Source organism: Hippopotamus amphibius, chromosome 5 (assembly GCF_030028045.1).
Source record: "Hippopotamus amphibius kiboko isolate mHipAmp2 chromosome 5, mHipAmp2.hap2, whole genome shotgun sequence".
Classification (NCBI taxonomy): Eukaryota; Metazoa; Chordata; class Mammalia; order Artiodactyla; family Hippopotamidae; genus Hippopotamus; species Hippopotamus amphibius.
In genome coordinates this window covers 106,369,874-106,391,488 of record NC_080190.1, presented here as the reverse complement: position 1 = coordinate 106,391,488, position 21,615 = coordinate 106,369,874, and the positions used below count along the sequence as shown (strand labels likewise).

At 36.3% G+C, this 21,615-nt stretch overlaps 1 protein-coding gene across 2 annotated transcripts in view; it reads left to right on the top strand.

Moving 5' to 3' along the window:
- The window catches only part of ZBTB10 (zinc finger and BTB domain containing 10), a 36,698-nt gene that overhangs the window by 4,559 nt on the left and 10,524 nt on the right, over positions 1–21,615 (top strand). For both annotated transcript variants that reach the window (XM_057736928.1, XM_057736926.1), the window contains exon 2: positions 7,541–8,429. In XM_057736928.1, coding sequence (XP_057592911.1) covers positions 7,541–8,429 — 889 coding nt within the window. The remainder of the gene's footprint in view (positions 1–7,540; positions 8,430–21,615) is intronic.

The following is a 21,615-nucleotide window of genomic DNA, read 5'->3' as shown; positions in this document are numbered from 1 at the left end:
GTCTCAGTGTTACGAGTTTTTTCCAGTTTGGAAGCCAGTTTATTTCATGGAATCATTCTTGATTCTAGAGCAAACAAATTCTCCTTTTCATACGTTTAGAGACTTTGGCCATTCAGTTCTTTGAACATTCTGAGACTTTCTCATCATACATGCAGTTTTTCTCACCTTCATAAAGAACATCTTGCGTTAGCTTTGTCCTGTCTTAAAAATACTGAAATACGACTTTTGGAATTCCTTAGGCAGGAATTAAGTTTGAGGCTAGGGTGTAGTTCACTCCCTTTATCCTCCCCTCCCTTTTTTTAAATGTTAAGGAAGCCAGTTTTTTTGTTTGTTTGTTTTAGAACTTTTTTTGAGATAGAGTTAACATACAATAAACTGCATATATTTAGAGGGTACAATTTGGTATCCCAATCTCCCAATTTGTTCCCCCCCAACCCTCCCCACTTTCCCCACTTGGTGTCCATATGCTTGTTCTCTACATCTCTGTCTCTATTTCTGCCTTGCAAACCAGTTGATTTGTACCATTTTTCTGTATTCTGCATATATGTGTTAATATACGATACTTGTTTTTGTCTTTCTGACTCACTTCACTCTGTATGACAGTCTCTAGGTCCATCCATGTCTCTACAAATGTCCCAGTTTCATTGCTTTTTGCAGCTGAGTAATATTCCATTGTATATATATACCACATCTTTTTTATCCATTCAACTGTTGATGGACATTCAGGTTGAGAAAGCCAGTTTTTTGAGAGGAGTTTGGCCAGATCTTAGTATGTGAATAAAGGTTACTTAATTTTTTTTCTTATGCCTTCTGTAAGAGAAAAGTTATTTTCTGTTAATTCCAGGGTGGTGGCCAAAAAACTGTGGCACATTCTTTTTTTTGGCCGCACCCCATGGCTTGCGGGATCCCAGACCAGGGATCAAACCCGTGCCCCCTACATTGGAAGCGTGGTGGAGTCCTAACCATGGCTTGCGGGATCCCAGACCAGGGATCAAACCCATGCCCCCTACATTGGAAACAGTGGTGGAGTCCTAACCACTGGACCGCCAGGGAATTCCCTGTGGCACATTCTTAAAACCTTTGATAGTCTTCTGTTATTTGGATTTTGGTTGTTAAGGATTGCTCATGGGAGAGTCTATAAATATGCTTTCAGAATCAGTTTCTGGAGCCTTCTATTTCAGAAAGATCCTTGTATTTATAAGCATATAAGAGACAACATATAGTTTCTATTTTGAGTAACAACTGACAAAATCTGGAATCAGGTTCAATGATTAGCTCATATAGGATTTGACCATTTGGCCCAGAGGACTTTAAAATTGCTTTAATAATAGTGATTACCCTGTATCTTGGTTCAAATCACTTTCTACCCAGTTGTGAAATTTTCATAGCCTAAATCACACATTCTGTCAGCTCTTTCCAGTTTAGTAAACCTAAAACACGCACTCAAATATGTTATTGTTATAAATTTAGTTAACCTTTCCAGAAAGTAAATACTTAATTCAGATCGGTGATCTGATTAAAATTACTAATTGGAATGTGTTGGTGAGCTACAAAAGCAAAGGTGAGACAGATCTACCAGCCTCCTTAGCATTTGGCAAAAATGTTTTTTAATGATTTTGGAAGAAAGATTAGGAAGGAGAAATAGGCATTACAGATGACTACAGAGCCTATGGCCCATTATTTTACCAATTTGTGTAATATTTGTATAGGTTCTAACAGTCATTCATTGTGTTTGATTTGGTAAAAGCTGGTTCCTTTCCCTTGTGATTTTTGCTGTACCTTATAGTGTATCTAGGACTGGCTTCTTTCTCCCTCTTAAGTTTACATACACGTATTAGGTAGATACAAGGCACTGAAGTTAAACCTATATAATAAGACATTTTTCTGCCCTCAAGAAACTTGTATTCTAGTAAGGAGAGACAGACCTGACAATAAAATGATAGATAACCATGTTAGAAGTATATTCAAGTTATAAGTATATTCAAGTTATAGTTGACACCAAAGAAAGTCATCAATTCTATTTGTGAAGGTTGGAACCAAGAAACTTGTAGAATTGGCTTCTAACTTGTGTTAAATGAATCAGTGTTGAAGAGAGGAGAGCTTTCCAGGCATTGCAGTTGGAAGCAGCTTGTGCATAATGGAAATTGATGTCTTGGTGTCTGAGAAGTAGATGATTTGGTTGTTGAGCAGGATGAAAAATCAAGTTTGAATGGCTAGGCAGACTCCAGGCTATGGATGATCTTTTCATGATTGTATTGATATTTTATTCCATTAACAAATGGGCAAACTATTTAGCAGTTTTAAGCAGGGGAGGACCATGGTGAAATAAGTGTAAGTTGCTGTTTAGAAGCACACGTGTAGTGTGTATGTGAGGGTTTTGAGGAGAGCTGGTAATAAAGCATATTTTTGGTATCTGAAATTGGCTGGAAGTTATAATCACCTGAAGACTTCTACCCTAGACCTATAGATTTAGAATTTTGGGGGATAGTACTTAAATTGCAAGAGAAGATGCCATCACTCAAGGATATCAGAGAAGTCATAGAAGATTGCAAGGGAGATCTTTCTTTCTTTCTACTGTTATATAATTTGTCAGTACTACCAGCAGGCATCTATTTGGCATCATGTTCACTGTGGCCTTGTTTGTCCTCATGCTGGAAATTGAATTTGAGTTTTAAAATTTGGGTTTGTATGTGGACCTTGATGTTTTAATCTTTCAGTATACTGTTCTAGTGGGTTGCTACAACAAAAGTAGTAAAGATTTTTGTTTTTAATGCTTTCATTTTACACTTTGATGTTTGTGTTGGAAATGGTTTCTTTTCCTACTAATCCATTCATCAAAAGAGGACTAAAATTCTGGGTAGAGAAGTAAATACTAATTACTTGATTTTTTTTAACCAAATAGCATTTTCTTATCATTTATGGATTGACTACAGATGAGCTCACTGCTGCTGAAGTTCTCTCCCACTGTTAGCCCTCAGAAGCATGAGGAGACTGGGTAGTGTGGTCTCGGATTCTCTACAAGTTGGTGGCATTATCTAGCTCCCCCAGGTAGAATGCTGTGAAGACTCCTGTAATCTCCGTCCCCACCCTTACCTTGAAATCTAGTTAATCACTCAAGTTCAGATTTTACTTTCCAAATTTTTTTCCAGGTTGCCTCACTCTACCCCTCCCCCATCAGCATTATCTCTCTTACCTAGTTAAGGTTCTTGAGGTTCTTGTTTCTTGCAAATACAATATGTTGCACTGTTAACAGTAGATTCCCCTGGTCATGGTACCTCCAGTCTTCATCCGCTGATAATTATCCTCCACTTTGCTACCACAGTCATTTCTTTATCTGCTAATTCAATCAAATCACTACTTCTAAAACTCCAAGTAGGCAACTATAGCAGTGGTTTTTAATCTTGCGCAGGATTCAGATCTCTTGATAATCTGATACAAGTTTGGATACTTTTTGCTCCAAAAAAATTCGTAAGAGCGTATTTGCATTTCTTGGGCTTTTTGGGGATCCCCTTGAAGTTCTTTCATAAATCTAGAATTGTGAGGATGCTGTAGACCATCTTGGTTCTTTTCCTCACACTATTTCACTTGCTTAGAATGCTCATCCTTCCATTCCACTCCTGCATCCTTTAAGGCTCTGCTCAGATCTTTCTTTCAAAAAGCATCTCCTCCCCCACCTCCAAAAAAAAACAAAACAAAAAACCTGTATCAGATACACCTCCCCTCTGCTCTCATAAAACCCTTGTTTATACTGTTCAGTACCTTAAGAATCTTGAAGTGATAACTTCAGGTTGGGAACTAATTCATTTTGGGTCCCCAGTGTAGAACCTGTCTAAAGTAGGCATGCACTTAATTCTTATTGAGTAAAGTCAGGGTTTTTCAAGGTTTTAGGAGCTTTTTCTCTGAGTAAAATATTTAATATTTTTGGCCTTTCTGGAAATAAATTTGAAGATAATACACTATGAGGATTTTAACCCAAATGAATACTTTTCTATATTTTCTTAATTTTGGAAGAGTTAATTAAGGTATCTTCCAGATCTAAAATTGTGATTTTACTTACGGGCATCCTCACAAATAACATAACAGAAGACTTTTCATATTTATAGAATTGCTGGTATAACAAATGGATTTTTGAAGCCTGAATGTCCATTTCCTTAAAATCTCCTTGTTTATCTAGTTTAGACTAATGTCTGGGCTAAGTCATGTTTTCCTTTTTGGGAAAAGGAATAGAAAGTTTTCCAACTGGTCTTTAAAAAGACCAGTTCTGGAAATATTTAAACCTTTTTATCAGTGTATTTTTACTTATCAGTGATACCTCATGTTTATCAGTGTACCAAGAATGGACATAGAATGTTAAGGAAGGAACCAGAGAGAGAGATGGCTTGAGTTCTTAGGGATCTACTACGATTTTTGTCTTTAGTACTAGGAATTTATTTGGTTCAGCAGATAATATTGGCAGCTTATTGTAGTGTTTATTTTGCTCTGTTTTACCCATATTTTCAAATAATACTCCCCTTGTAGAGTACATATACTTTTGACTTGTAAACCTTTCATTGTGAAGAGCATATTTAATAGGTGCTACAAAAACATGGCATAGTGCTCTTCTCAGTACTGAAAGAGAAACTGTTAGTGTTGCTTGTAAAAACAGGTAACGTTACTGTTCTTGCACAATAGTAATGAGAAAAAATAGTGGTTGGGTAGTGTGTTTGGTTTGTATAGTTTGTATCAAAAATGGAATGGGCAGATATTTTGGTGGTTAGGCTTTTGTCTAAGTTATTTTTAAAAATTAGGACATTTGGTCTGATAATGGCAGAGAATTACAGAAATTGGGACTGGCCCAAAAAATTCAGAGCACAGTGACCATGGCCTAAACTGACTGCTGTGACATAGCCACCTCCTTCTTAGTGTTTTGAATTGCTTACTGTGTAAACTTTAGGCACTTCTTGACTTGTAAATGCTAATTCACTGCTTCCACAGACACTTCATGATGGGTTACCAAATTTTAAACAGTGCTTAAAATTTTCCTTCTTCCAAGTATTCATACTGTTACTGCAGTATATGTTAGGATTTTGAACTAAATGAGCTTCACTGGGCAGGTATGGCATGCATAGCAAAGCTTAGTTTTGGGCCTGCATCAAAGAGAGATGCACTTTGGAAATTTTCTGTAGTGACTAGAGAGCATAGGCAAATTAGTAAAAAGTCTTATTCAAATGACCTCATGAAAGTAAACAGTATGATGCTTCTGTAGAAAATTATGCAGCAGTAACTATTTTAGATATTTTTAGTTTTGGTTTAGTCCTTTATATACTCATACAAGTCCTAAACATTTCCCATCCCCTTTGCTAAATAGTTTGAAACTTCACAACTTACTGGTCTGTATACAAGATCTAAAAGTTAAAATGTCTTTTTAACCTCACTTCATTTCGTCCAGCCCCCCAAAGCAAAATTTGGGACTTAATCATGAAGTACGATTACTTTATTCCAGCTGTGGCTCTTAGCAGTTTTTGTTTAGGATTGGGTGTTTTAGTAGGAGGAGAATATAGCCAATTTAGAACATGGGATATTTTGGTAAGATAAAGTGAGAATGTGGGAGTAGGGGTAGAGTATAGGTATGAAATTGAAGCATGCACTCGAGGCAGTGGAAAGTGATAGGGATGCAGCCCAAGGAAATGGAAGGGAAATTCTCTGCTTCCTGTGGTTCATTCTGTAGTGATCATGTAGTCCAGATTTGCAGGGTTATCTGTAATGTTTCATTATTCTTGTGAAATACTGAAGTGTCCTGGAGTTCTAGTACTGTATTTTGGTTCCTTCATTTGACTTCTCATACCTGGAAGCAGCATGAAAATGCTTAGATGGATTATGTGGTCTGGTTTAGTTTCAGAGAATTGGGATTGTTATATGCATGACCCCCTGTGTTCAGGATTCAGAATGAAAACTAATATTTTATAATTTAGCCATACCCATGATGGGGTTAAGTGGAGATGTGGGATAGCTTAGGAATCTCACCACCATATAGAATATTCCATGAGAACTTTTTTTTGCATTCCTAACAGCTTTGTTCCCTACACCTTTTTTTCCTCTTATTCCTCCTCCTCTCTTTTCCTTTCCAAGTATATCAGTCCTCCCAGCATGTTTACAATCTAGTATGTGTCTTTTCCATGTTTTCCCCAGGCTCATATACTCATGGATCTGTTATTTATGTATCTCATTATTTTATAGTAATGACCTGTATTTAAGTTAATATTCTGTGCCAAAGAAAATAATGAATCTTTAACACTTGAATAAGGTCCGCATGGTCAGTTATCTTTTCTACAAGAAACGTCTAAGCACTTTTTCTATTGGAAAACAATTTTTAATTACCTTAGTTATCTAGGAAAGTTATTGAACAAGGTGCTGAGAGAATAGACACCTGCCTAATTTAGGGAGCTTACCCACTTAGGCACTCTGAGTAAAGTCCTGAAGTTCTTAATTAGAAACATTCATAGTACTTACTGCTTTATAGTTTAAGGGATGGTGGTGACTTGCCCAAGGACACATAGTTAATAACTAGTATAGGCAGCATTCCAAAATTTAGATCACACTCCTTTATTCTTGCTGTTGATATCATGTTATTTTATAGGAAATTACCATAGCTTTAGTGATGCTAAACTGAACTGTAATGAGTACTTATAAAATTAAGATTATAAACATTAAGAATTTTGAGTTCAGGAATTTTTACATGATGGATAGTATTTATGATCCTGAAGAGATAAGTCATTTTGAAAATTGATTGGGAAATTATATAATTGGGTATTCCTGTAGTTTGAAGCACATTTTTTATTTGGGTCTTAACTTACTTTGTCATTAGTTAGACTTAATTAAGTTTATTGACCTAAGCTATCTGACTCAGTGTTTGCCAAGACTTAAAATTCACTTTTTAATAGTGTTAAATAGGATGAGATGCCCAGGGTATTCTAACCTGAAAATTTTAAGATCAGTCGGAAAGGCTACTTGCATTCCTATCAGTTAAAGAAATAAGGCAAATTAATTTGATTCTTGTGAACGAGCATTTTTTTTACATGAGAAAATAATTGCTATTTATTTTTTGGCTGTGTCACATGGTATGTGGGATCTCAGTTCCCAGACCAGGGATTGAACTTGGCCAGGCAGTGAAAGCACTGAGCCCAAAGCACTGAGCCCTAACCACTGGACCATGAGGGGATTCCCTATTTTAATTTTAAATAATTCTTAATCCATGTTTTCAGCTATATTTGAAAAGATAGCATGATATGTGATACATATTCTTTTAATGACATTCTGCTGCTCCTCAGGATGTTACTTTTTTTTTAAAATAATAGCAGTGGCTTGCAGCAAGCTGTTCACTCCTTTCCTCTCAATATTTGGGATTGTGAATACTTCAGCCTCAAAATATGCAATGGTTACTAACAAATTAGTGTATTTGATACTGCTTTTTAAAAAGTTGCATTGATAATGATTTATTGTCTGGTCTGGAGGCTTTAAAAAGTAAATAAAATTTAATATTAATGTTTTCCATCTATTACAGGAGTCAGAAATACCATCAGAGGAGGGGTACTGTGACTTTAATAGTAGGCCAAATGAGAACTCTTATTGCTATCAACTTCTTCGACAACTAAATGAACAGAGGAAGAAAGGTATTCTTTGTGATGTCAGCATTGTGGTGAGCGGAAAAATCTTTAAAGCTCATAAGAACATCCTGGTTGCAGGCAGCCGTTTCTTTAAGACTTTATATTGCTTTTCAAACAAAGAAAGCCCTAACCAAAACAATACTACCCATTTAGATATTGCTGCAGTTCAAGGTTTTTCAGTCATCTTGGACTTCTTGTATTCTGGTAACCTGGTGCTCACAAGCCAAAATGCCATTGAAGTAATGACAGTAGCCAGCTACCTTCAAATGAGTGAAGTTGTGCAGACTTGCCGGAATTTCATTAAAGATGCCTTAAATATAAGCATTAAATCGGAAGCTCCAGAGTCTGTAGTTGTGGACTATAATAATAGAAAACCAGTTAACAGAGATGGCTTGTCTTCATCACGGGATCAAAAAATCGCCAGTTTTTGGGCAACACGGAATCTTACGAATTTGGCAAGTAATGTAAAAATTGAAAATGATGGTTGTAACCTCGACGAGGGCCAAATAGAAAACTACCAAGTGAATGACAGTGGTTGGGTCCAGGATGGTTCACCTGAATTGACAGAAAATGAGTCTCAAGGTCAAACAAAAGTGTTTATTTGGAATAATATGAGCTCCCAGGGAATTCAAGAGACTGGCAAAACAAGGAGGAAAACCCAGGCTACCAAGAGATTTATTTATAATATACCACCTAATAATGAAACAAATTTAGAAGATTGCTCAGTGATGCAGCCACCTGTTGCCTATCCAGAAGAAGATTTGTCATTCATCAAGGAGGAACCAGGTAAATACTGTATATACAAAGGTATCTCAGCTTTCATTCTAATTCTGGTTGGATATAATCTTGTGTGTATTCTTAGTGTATTTTTTTCATTATAAAAGTAATACACATAAGTAATACTAAAATTTGAGTCTTTATAATAGAAGGGAGAAAAATCACTCAAACAAGCACATATTATATCTTATATAATCTTATACCAAATATAAGATTTGGTATATCTTAGTTTTTTCTCTAAGCTTGTATATGTGAGTTTCTCAAAGCTTGTGTTAAATATGGAATTTGCCTGTATTTTATGGCATGTGGACACCATGTATATAGTTCTTTGACTTTCCTGATCTTTAGGCTCTGCTTACTTTATGTACCCAGTGTTGGAAAAGATTAAAAAGAAACAAACAAACAAAAAACCTTTGGGTTGTAATATGTGATCAGTTTGTCATGTCAGAACATTTTTGAGATCTAGATAACATTCTTTACTCTCATTTTTTTTGTAGTTAAACAATTGTTTTATAGAACTTTGCAAATGTTAATGGGATTATTCTACTTTATTTAGAGCTCCTGTTCTGTTCTCCCCATAAATCTTACAGAAGCTGAAATATTTTAAGTTTGTCCCACTGTTACCTCATTTTCATTCTCATTTGTGTTAGTTTAGTAAGAGAGAGGACTCTGAGACCTTTCTCTTCAGTATATATATATATTCCTTTGGGAACCTTAACATATCACATTTGTAGTGTGGGGTTTTTTGTTTTTTTTAATTAATTAAATTATTTTATTTTATTGGCTGTGTTGGGTCTTTTTTTTGCTGTGCACGGGCTTTCTTTAGTTGTGAGTGGGGGCTTGTTGCAGAGCACGGGCTCTAGGCGCGTGGGCTTTAGTAGTTGCAGCACATGGGCTCAATAGTTGTGGCTCATGGGCTCTAAAGCGCAGGCTCAATAGTTGTGGCACACGGGCTTAGTTGCTCCTCAGCCTGTGAGATCTTCCTGGAGCAGGGATCAAACCGGTGTCCCCTGCATTGGCAGGCAGATTCTTAACCACTGCGCCACCTAGGAAGCCCTAGTGTGGGTTAGAGATGGCCAACAAACACATGAAAAGATGCTTGGGGTCACCAATTATTAGAGAAATGCGAATCAAAACTACAATGAGGTATCACCTCACACTGGTCAGAATGGCCATGATTTAAAAGTCCACAAACAATAAATGCTGGAGAGGGTGTGGAGAAAAGGGAACCCTCCTGTACCCTTGGGGGAGATGTAATTTGGTACAGCCGCTATGGAGAACAGTATGAAGGTTCCCAGAGAAAACTGTAATTCACAAGGATGCGTGCATCCCCATGGTCATTGCAGCACTATTTACAATAGGCAGGACATGGAAGCAACCTAAATGTCCATCAATAGAGAAATGGATAAAGAAGGGGTGGTACATATATACATGGAATATTACTCAGTCATAGAAAGGAGTGAAATAGTGCCATTTGCAGAGATGTGGATGGATCTAGAGATTGTCATAGAGAGTGAAGTAAGTCAGAAAGAGAAAAACATTGTATAATATTGCTTATATGTGGAATCTAGAAAAATGGTACAGATGAACTTATTCGCAGAGAAGAAATAAATTTACAAATGTAAAGAACAAACTTATGGTTACGAAGGTGGGAATGGGGGAGTCGGATGAATTGGGAGATTGGGGTTGACATATACACTACTATGTACATAATAGATAATTAATGACAACCTACTGTATAGCACAGGGAACTCTACTCAGAGCTCTGTGGTGACCTAAATGGGAAGGAAATCTAAAAAATAGCGGATATATGTATCATATAACTGATTCACTTTGCTGTACAGCAGAAACTAATACAACATTGTAAAGTAACTATAATCCAATAAAATTTAAAAAAAAAAAGAGTGAGGGGGACCATTGTTGAAGAGTGAAAATAGATTTGAAACTTCTCTATACCTTTAACTTAATTTCTGTGTTTAACTTACTTTTATTTGAAGAAGTAGCCCAGTGGGTTTGTGGTTTTTCTATGCAGACTTCAGGCTTGTCCACCACTGTCATATATGATTTACTGGTTGTGTTGCCTCAGAGCTCTGTAACGGTTGGTTCAGTGTCTAATTCATGTGATGGTGATTATCTGGGGATGGAGTGCTTTTTGTTAAAAAAAAGAGAGCATTGTTTTTAGTTCCCAAAGGGCAAAATGCCACAATTCTGTGAAATGGTTCCTCTGGCTGTTCAGGTTTGGATTTAGTTTTCATTGGTAGAAATTTTAATCATGTGAAAATTAGTATGCATGTGTAATGAATACTTTTTGCTGATCTTCCCCTCCTACTTATCAACTCTTTAGCAATAAAACCCCAGAGGTAATTTCTTTAAAGTATTAATGGTAAATAGACTTTCTTAGCAGCACTTTGTTTTGGCTTAATTTTTAATGTAGAAGACCTTGAAGCAGTTCTCAGAATTAGAGCTATGTTGTCTTTCTGCTGCATGAATTAAGCATTTAATACTATGGTGGGAACCCTGTAGTGTTTTTTTTTTAACTCATATAGATACACACAATATAAAGAGTAAGCAGATCTTTTTGGGTAGTAATTGATTGACAAAACTAATCAGAGCTAACCCCATTTTTAAAATTAATGCCACACATAATTGGAGTGATTCAAAGACAAGAAGAGCAGTAATTTGAACCACAGTGCATACTTTCAAAAATAACATTACTAGTGATTATCTTATCAAGCACCCATAGCTGAGGTTCTATCAATGGACTAGGTCTATCATAAATTAGTTTTGGTAGTCTAATATGCTTTTAATTTATCTCAATGTCTTATAAAAGATAATTCTATTATGTCATTAATATCACATTAGTATCTGATGAACCTTGCTTAACTCACAGATTTGGTTGTATCAGTGATGTGCTACATGCCAGCTGTTAAAATTTTTCACAACTTTTTAGTGCCTCTGAATCCACCTTCATTCAGTGGCAGAAAATGGGTCTTCTAAGAGCTAGGACATAATATGATATAGAGCTAGAGGCTGACAGATTTTTACTGTAAAGGGCCAAGCAGTAAATATTTTTGGGTTTGCTGGTCATAAAGTCAGTTACTTAACTCTGTCATTGTAGCATGAAAGCAGTCATAAAGTGTAAACAAATGAACATGGGTGTGTTCCAGTAAAGCTTTATTGCCAGCCCTTGGTGTAGATCAGGCTGCATGTTGGTGTTACTTGGGAACTTTACTGGCGACCATGATGCTTGGATCTCTTTGGTAGGGATTTCGATTTAATTGATCTGGGATGTGGCCTGGTTGTTGAAATTTATAAACTCTACATGTGATTGTGCTATGAACCAAGGTTGAGATCTACTGATACAAAGGAAAGAGCCCAGATTGAATCAGGATTGAAAAATGAGCTCTGCCACTTACTATTTTACCATAATCAAATTAAGCTAAATTCTTGCCCTCGGTTTCCTCTTCTTTAGAATATAGTACTTATTTTATAGGTTATTATGAAGAATGACAAACATAAAAATATAGCTGTCATGGTCATCTTAGTCTCCCTTAAAGACTATTGAGATTATTTAAAATAAGTTTTCCAGTGCAGTGTGCTGTCTACCAAATTCTAGATAGGTGGTCTTATAGCCCCAGCCTGGCCTTTTGTTTTAATACTTAGAACTTTTTTTTTTAATAAATTTATTTATTTATTTTATTGGCTGCTTTGGGTCTTCGTTGTTGCACACGGGCTTTCTCTAGTTGCTGAGAGCAGGGGCTACTCTTCATTGTGGTGCACAGGCTCTTCATTGTAGTGGTTTCTCTTGTTGTGGAGCATGGGCTCTAGGCGCATGGGCTTCAATAGTTGCGGCACATGGGCTCAGTAGTTGTGGCTCATGGGCTCTAGAGCACAGGCTCAATAGTTGTGGCACATGGGCTTAGTTGCTCCATGGCATGTGGAATCTTCCCAGGACAGGGCTCGAACCCGTGTCACCTGCATTGGCAGGCAGATTCTTTACCACTGCGCCACCTAGGAAGTCCTTTAGAACACTTTTTTAAGCAGCCTGTTCTAGCGTAGAATGAATGATTATTAGAAGTTACTTTATATTGAGCTAAAATTTGCTTCTCTTTAACTTCCTAATTCCACCATTTTTAGTAGTATAATCTGAGCCTAACCTCTAATCTCTCCAATCAACCTGATAACCCTTCAGATATTAACATTTTAGAAATTCCCCTGAAGTCCCCTTCTTCTAGGCTAAGTGCTGTACCTCCCACCTTGTGAATTCCAAACCCTTTACATCCTTCTTTTTTTTTTTTTTTTAATTTTTAAATTTTTTTATTTTTTTGGGGGGGTACACCAAGTTCAATCATCTGTTTTTATACACATATCCCCGTTACATCCTTCTTAACAGTTACAGTTTGTTTCACCCTGAAATTTTGGTGCACAGAATTGGCTAGAACTCTCCAAGCAAATTCTGACCAATAAAGAATGCAGTGGGTGTGTATTTACCAAGGTTAAGGCCTTTCTCAGGGTCATTCAGTTAGTAAAAATAGAGGCAGGTTCCATGCTGACATTAAAACTTTAGCAATCAATAAACTAGTGACCCAGTCTTTTAAAAAATGAGGCCCATTTAAAACTTCTAACATTTTAATGAATTCCACATTATTGGGTATACTTTTTACTTATTGAAGAAATAGTGAAATAAATGCTTTTATTTATTTATTTTTTTTTAAATGCTTTTAAATGTAAAATTCTCTACCTAAACATCTGAAAAGTCATGGTGAATTATTCATTTAGTCTACAAGCAGTGCTTGGCATATTTGGATTTGTGGATCTCTTGTGAGCCTACTGTTTATAAATCACAGCTCTAAATAATGTTGTCTTCTTGTCACATAATGTTGAAGGTGGTATTTGGATGCCTCATAAAGAAATGTAAAACTGAGACAAGAAGGTTTATCAGGGATTTTATTCAGATGGTATTTTTTTAAAAAATCTTACAGAAGCTAGTATACTTATTATTTGACTCACTACTGAGATTCCTTTCAAATAATTTTTGATATATGAAGATATTTGAAAGTAGAATTCAGGAAAAGTTAGAAACTTCTGTCCTTTTTACTGTCTTATTGGGGTTTATGGGATAATTAAAACTGTTAGGAAAAACAATTCTGGTTAATAGGAAAAAAAGGTACCATTAATAAGTTGCTTTGATAATGTAAAAATTTCAAAACCTTGTCTTCCTGATTTACAACCAGAAGACAGGTTTCTGCCAAGTAAAAGTACATGTAAATCTAAGATTAGAAATTAAATTGTAGGGGCAAAAATAATGCCTAAAATTTTTTTACGAAGTGTGCTCATCTATAGTGTTAGAACAAGTCAGGTGTTAATCCCGTTTTTGATCTACTCTGGACTCACAGAACATGGATTTTCTGAATCTGTAGTTTTGTATTATTTGTGCCAGTCACACTAGCAAGTTGCACCTATTGTAAATAACTGTACTCTGCCTGTAATGTATTTTATATATGCATGCAATACATACCTCATTTTGAACAAAGAATTTGAATGACAAGAAAAATTATCAAAATAAAAATAAAATTTAGCAATAAAGTGTGCTAGTCAAGGGTGTTAGTATGGGTAGCCTAATTAAGCTTTTTATTGGGCTCTAAGATGATAAGGAACCCTTTAAAATGGGGAGACATACCAGTTCTGCAGGATGACAGACTTTCCTGATACTGAATTCTGAAAGGAATTTCTCCAGTGGGGTTTTATTTAGTTGACACCAAGTACTCATAATACACAATTTCCTCAAAAGCATTTTCTAGTAAATGCAACAGTAGATTATATAATTTTTGTCTTTAATAAAAGCTGGTAAAATTTCATATAGATGATTGAATTTTTCATAATGCCGTACAAATACTCAGATGCAAGGTGGGTTTACTTGATCAAAGGATATAATTTAGAGTTCTTTTAAACAATCTACAAGTTCCTTTCATCTGTACTTCTAATGGGAAAACAGTTCTGTGGCATTTGTGAATTTTTATTAATCCTCACAAGTAGAGTTGAAATCAGGTTGAAGCTTTAACATATTCAATTTGTATAATTGTCTTTTGGTTAAAAAGCATATATTTTGAGTATTTAGAAAACAACTTTGAGAAAAGAATGCTCAAACTGTATCTTTAAGATATCCTAATGCATCCTATTTGAAATAGTGAATTATTACTTCTAATTAAAGTAAATTTTTTTAGTTATCTACCAACCAGCACTTAGGCCCTTCTATATTTTGGGTGATAACTGATAATAGGGCATCACTTTCAGATGTTGCAGAATCTTGAAATACTTTCTTAAATGATCAAGGTTTTTGTTTTTTTAACTTAAACATTTTTACAATTTTGAAAATTGGCCATCTGATTTGAGACTTTCCAGTATTTTGGTCATGCCATATAAAGTTACTATATCAACTACTTAAAATGTTTAAAAACCATGGAACCTGGGCTTTAGTAAAGGAGATTTGGGCATTGGACTTGGTTTGGCCACTTAACTTGTCTTGAGTTTATCACACATAATGTCTCTTAATTAGAAGGAAAGAAAATTTCATAATTATGAAATCTTGAAGGCTATAAAAATTAACCAAAGCTTTAAAAAATCATTTTGGCAACAAAACCTGGCGTTCAATTGGCAGCAAAACCACCTATTTATATTTTTTACTTATTTCCTTAAATGTGAATATCTACATGTTTTGTTGCAGAAACACCATTTTGATAACAGGATGCTACTCTAGACCCCACTGGGGGTATTGTAGTTATGACTTTTCCAAAATCTGAAAATTTATGCATTCTGCATCTTACTCCAAGTGTTTTGCATAACAGGTTTATGGACTTGAATTATTTCTTTCTTCTTAAGGGATTCCAGATGTGTACTGCTTTACTTTTCAGGCATCCTTTTAGTTGAGTATGTTATGAAGGAAGAGTGATTTAAAGTCGTTTTCCTTTAGAAACTGTTACAGTTGGGTATTAAAGGGTAGTTGTTTGAAGGCCTGATGCTCATTTTAAAAAATGTCCACCATTAGCTAATGGACTGTAAAATATATTAATATATGACTCGTCAATATTTAATCTTAAGAGGATGATAATATAGGTAACTATATGGTAGTAGGAATATTCTGCAAATCTTTTTTCCCTTCTTTCCTCTGCCTTTGTTCCTTTCCTTCCCTGTCTTGCCGTATTTGATCCAAGATATGTGTGGTTTTTTAATTAATTAATTAATTTATTTATTTTATTTTTGGCTGCGTTGGGTCTTTGTTGCTGTGCATGGGCTTTCTCTAGCTGTGTCGAGTCAGGGCTGCTCAGTGCGGTGGTTTCTCTTATTTATTGCAGAGCATGGGCTCTAGGGTAGGGCGCACGGGCTTCAGCAGTTGTGGCTCCAGGGCTCTAGGGCGCAGGCTCAGTAGTTGTAGTGCATGGGCTTAGTTGCTCCATGGCATGTGGGAATCTTCTTGGACCAGGGATCAAACCCATGTCCCCTGCGTTGGCAGGTGGATTCTTAACCACTGCAACAGCAGGGAAGTCCCAACTAAAGCTGTGTGTTGAAGAAGCCTTGTGTGGATCACTTATAAAAGCATTTTTGTGACTTCTGCTTGCTGAAAGTATTAAGTTGTCTAAACCCTGTAAGTGTCAACACCTGAACATTTTTGTAAGACTGAATGTTTTATTTCTGATATAGCTTTAGTATTCTGGGATAACCAGAAATATTATGTTATAACCACATATTACTTTTCTGGGACTCCAAAATAGCTTTCCGCATCATAAGAGGAGATTTGGTAATAAAATTTTTATTTAAATCTGTAAGAAAGTGAGCAACATCTCAGATGATACTGCTGTCAAGATTGTTCACAGTAGGGAGGCTGCTAGGCAGAAACATACCTGTGCAATGTGGGAAATGTTAATCAGAAGTATGGCAGAGGGCGCAGTGGGGGAGGTTCCTGAGAGTTGGAGAGTTGGAGAGAGTTGGAGAAAGCTCATGAGAGTTGGAGAAAGCTTTGTGGAATCAAATCTTGTATTGTGTAGGAGTTTGCCAGGAGAGGGTGCAAGGTGGCAAGAAATTGGAGTAAGTGGGTGAAAGAATAGACAGGGGAGTGTAGTAGGGGTAGATGAGGTTGGGTCAGTAGGTTAGGACCAGATTGTAATTCTTTGTGTGACATGGTAATAAATTGAGAAGTTTTAAATTAGAGATCCGATCTGTTTATGTTTGCCTTTAACGCAAAAACATTTGGAGGGTGGTGTTCATGGATTGGAGTGGGAGGTGTGCTGAGGAGACCTGTTAAGGCCCAGTCATGGAAGAAATAACAGCCTTGTTTGAATAGAAACAAAGAAGAAACAGTAGAATCTAGTCTGTTATTTGAATCATCAGGTTTGGGGGTAGAGAGAAACGATTATTTGTTGAGTCTCTAGGCTGCTATAGAACTGTCGGGTGCTTTATATAATTCATTTGTAACTGAATTTACTCCCTGGTGAAAGGGAAAAAAAACACCAATCACAATGAATGAAGAGAAAAAAAATCTATAACTGCTTATGAAAAAAAATTAGACTTAGTTCTCTGAAACTGTCTTCAGAGAAATGTGTTGCTATTTACATGAAAATGAAAATTGAATAGATCTGAGTTTTTGTAGGATGGAGTTGTAGTTATTTCTAGAACCTTGTTTTCTGATGTCCTCTCTCCCATTTCATTCTTTTTCAAGAATATTTGTGTTTTAAGAAAATCTGGATTCGTCTGCACCTGCCTCATGTTTGGAATTTTGAGAACTAAAAGCAAATGGTCAGGGAGACCTCATTCCCAACATCGCTTTGTTTAGCACTTACAGGCAGGTGCTATAGTATACACCAGATGCTTTGGAAGCGATGCTAGCCCAGCCCACTGTGGTCCAAGAGGAACTTGTAACCACATGCCCCAAGATTAACCTCATTTAACAACATCATGATTTATGTAGCACTTTATAATTTACGCAGTATTTTTATTTGCTAATGTTACTTTTCATAGCAACTTTGTGACACGGGTAAATATTATTACTCTTTTCCTTGTGAAGAAAATAGTTGTAATTTTTATACAGTTGAGAAGGTAAAGACTGAGATTTTTATCATTCTTTTTAATCTCATTCTCTTTCCATTGCTTGGTAATCAGGTTTTTTAAAAAACCAATGAATAAGACTTCCTAGGTTGCACAGTGGGTAAGAATCTGCCTGCCAATGCAGGGGACACAGGTTCAATCCCTGCCCCAGGAAGATCCCACATGCCGCGGAGCAACTAAGCGCGTGCGCCACAACTATTGAGCCTGCGCTCTAGAGCCCGTGAGCCACGACTATTGAGCCCATGTACTGCAACTACTGAAGTCTACGTGCCTAGAGCCGGTGCTCTAGAGGCCACCGCAGTGAGAAGCCCTCACACCACAATGAAGAGTACCCCCGCTCACCACAACTAGAGAAAGCCCGTGTGCAGCAACAAAGACCCAACACAGCCAATAAAATAAATAAATAAATAAATAAATAAAAAGTAAATAATTTTTAAAAAACCAGTGAATAAATAAGCTATCATTTTTTAAAAGAATGCAATATGTAGTTAATCAGAGAAGTATAAAAAATGAATCCTAAGGAGGCAGTTGCTTTGAAGATAGAAAAAAATGTATTACTGTTAAATGCATTACTTCTGCACTCTCATTTCCAACATTGCAAATTGTACTTTTTTTTAAATTGCTTGCTTAGTGCAATGTTTGGTGCTCATGTTGTCAGGAGGCGGTGTAATGCAGTTAACAGTGCAGCATTCTGCACTAGCTTTAGTTTCCTCTTAAACCTTGAGGATAAGAATATTCTTACTGTATAAATATGTAATGAAATTTAAATGAGATTGCATATAAAAGCACTTTATGCATAAAGTCTGTTTTTTGTTCTCTTAGGGAGGGGATTAGTTAATACATGTTCACTGAAAAGAATACATCTGTAAAAAAAAAGAAGAAATTGTATGTGGTTTATCTCTGATCATTTTAGCTCTGATCATTTGAATGATGTTACATAGTGTACATATACCTCCTATAATCTTAAAAAACTAATGTTTTAATAGCTCTTCAGAAAAGGTCTTTTGTTGTTTGCCACGAGATCTTAGCCCTTTTTGCTAAGTTTAAGAGAAAGATTTCCATAGGAAGTTCCTGAATGTCACAGAAGCGAAGTATATTAGAGTTTATTTTTTAATCCTATAATTTTTTGGGAAAAAGATGATGACCAAGAGTTCCTGGGTGAAGCAGAATATATTCTTATATCAAGTGAATAGTTGGTTGCCTGGCTTCTGTCTTATTCACATCAACTCAACTGATTAAAAATAAGTTGCTAGGTAGTTTCCTTTGGCTGGTTTCAGGTAAGGTACAGCAGTGATAAAGATGTATTGATTCCTAAGTTAAGTGTGTCATTATGAAAGCTGTTGTCAACCTGGACGAGCTCGCCTGTTTTGAGGTTTATTTTTGGTATCAAGAACCAAGTAGTTGGTACCTTTTAAAAGGGTTTTAATATCTGTAGTATGGATATGATTTTGTTATTGGCAAATGTATTCTTTCTGTGTACATCCATTAAGTTTTTAGGTTTGAGATATTCTGTACTTAGTGTCCATGTAGGTTAAAGATCACAAAGTAAATCCTAGTACTTTACAGGTAGGGTAGCAGACAGGAAATGTCTACTTTAAGAACTAGCTGAGGAAAGCCTTCAGCAAATCACTATAGAATGTTACATAAATAGAAACTCTGTATTTACAGACCTACTTGGCAGAATTTTAAGAAGTGCCCTCTGAACAGACTGTACACTTTTTTGAATAATGACTTTTTTCAAAAAATACTGGGAAAAGTAACGATTTAAATTTTATTTTTTATTGAAATGCATTTAACTTTTCATAGGAAAGCAGAGCCACTAAATTTCAATTAATTACTTTTTAGTTTATGAATGTTTTAGTATTATTATATACTAGAAAACTAAGAAATTTATTCTGTGTGTCTCTCTCGCTCTCTCTGGCCACGCCATGGGGCTTTTGGAATCTTAGTTCCCTGACCAGGGATGAGCCCAGGCCATGGCAGTGCCAAATCCTAACCACAGGATTGCCAGGGAACTCCTGAGAAACTATTCTTCATAAGTTAAAACTAAATTAGTAACACAGGTTACAAAGGGCAGACCATTCAAGCCAGTGTTTAACAGCAGTTGTTGAAAACCTTTTATTTGTCATGCATTATGATAAATACTGGGAAAATAAACTCTAGGTAGTATCCCTGCTCTCAAGGAATAGGAAAGGAGTCTGTGTCTATTTTACTTTTCCTTCTGACTTCCAACCCATTTCCTCTAGGCAGTAACCTCACATTTTACTATTCTGTGTTACAGAGAAAGAAAAAGCCAATAGACATTTAGTCTTTAAGTGCCTGTCTTCAAACTTCTCTCTATATATACACTGATTGTCTATGCTTCTGGATCCCAGACTCTAGGAATCTTACAAAATTGGTAATTCCTTCTCTTTGCAGGATTTCTTCTTTGTCTTCTCCCTTTATTAAGTGACTTTTTCTTTCCAGCATTTAAACGTTTATTACTTTCACCTTAAAAAAGCCTCCAAACTCTTACCCTTACCCTGTATCTCACTCTTTCCCTTTACAGCCAGATTTCTCAGATTGTCTGTATTGTATCTCTAACACATCTTCCATTCACAACACAGGCCACTGTTTCTATTGGCCAGCTAATCTACCAGTACTACTTTTTTAAGATCGCTGGGTGACCTCCAAGGTGCTCAGTATTTATTGAATGAAATGAAAGTAATGCGTACTTCACTCCTCATCTTGAATTCTTGGTAGTATAGGATGGTGATACCTAAGATGAGTCTTGAATGAGAGGTAGAGGAGAGATTGCCTATTAAAAGTGGCATTTGAAAAATGTCTTCTGAGACTTTGATTGAGAGAGTATTAATGGTTCTTGACTATTAGGACCTTGTATTCTAAATTAAGGAGTTTGAAGATTAACCTAAAAACTGGTGAACCATTGATGATTTTAAAAGTAGAGAAGCAACGGGCTTCCTAGGTGGCGCAGTGGTTGAGAATCTGCCTGCTAGTGCAGGGGACACAAGTTCAGTCTCTGCTCCAGGAAGATCCCACATGCCACTGCGCCACAACTGTTGAGCCTGCGCTTTAGAGCCCGTGAGCCACAGCTGTTGAGCCCATGTACTGCAACTACTGAAGCCCACGTGCCTAGAGCCCGTGCTCCGCAACAAGGGAAGCCACGGCAATGAGGAGCCTGCGCACCACAACGAAGAGCAGCCCCCACTCACCACAACTAAAGAAAGCCCATGCACAGCAAAAAAAAAAAAAAAAAAAGAGGAGCAACATAAGTTTTATGTTTTAGGAAGCTCTTTCTAGCAATGTTAGCAATGTTGTGGGAAATGAAGAGTGAGCACTATAATTTGCAGCAAAGAGACCAAGAAACTATTTTAGTAATTCACTAACTAATCCGGGAGAATAATGATGAGTGCCTGAATTAAGGCAGTGGTGGAGAAAAAGAAGAGATGGAACAGATTCAAGGGAAATAGCAGACTGGAACCAAAAGTACTATCTCATTAGTATACCCTTTATGCTGTTTTTCAGTATTTCAAGATTAACTCTTAGGAATTACCTCTTCTCTGAAGTCTTCCCTTGCTAATCTAGTATTAATTGGTCTTTTCCACTTCTGAACCAATAAAGAAACAATAATGTATATATCTAGTACTTAGTACTAGCAGTATCAGCTATCTTTTTTTTTTCTTTTTTAGAACTTTTATTGAGATATACTTGACATACAGTAAACAGTAGCAGCTGTCTTTTGGGTATTGGACATCATGATTGTAACACTTGGCTTGCATCAACTAATTAAATTTCTGTAGCAAATCTATGATAAAGGGGGATGCATAAGAGGAAACTGAGGCACATGCTCATAGTGATGGAGCCAGGCTCTAAAACGCATTCCTAGCCAGTGTGCGGTTGTTCCTGTGGAGTATGCACTTGTTCCTGTGGCTGAAAAACATGTCTTATGTATGCTTTTGTGCCTTGTAGCATTAAGCACACAGTAGCTGTTCAGTACTTGTAGATATCCTCTATTTGGTCTGCTTAAAAAACAGTTCCAAGAAGAGAGTGCTGTTTTGGGTGATGGCTAATGCGTGGTTGTAAATAACAGATTATT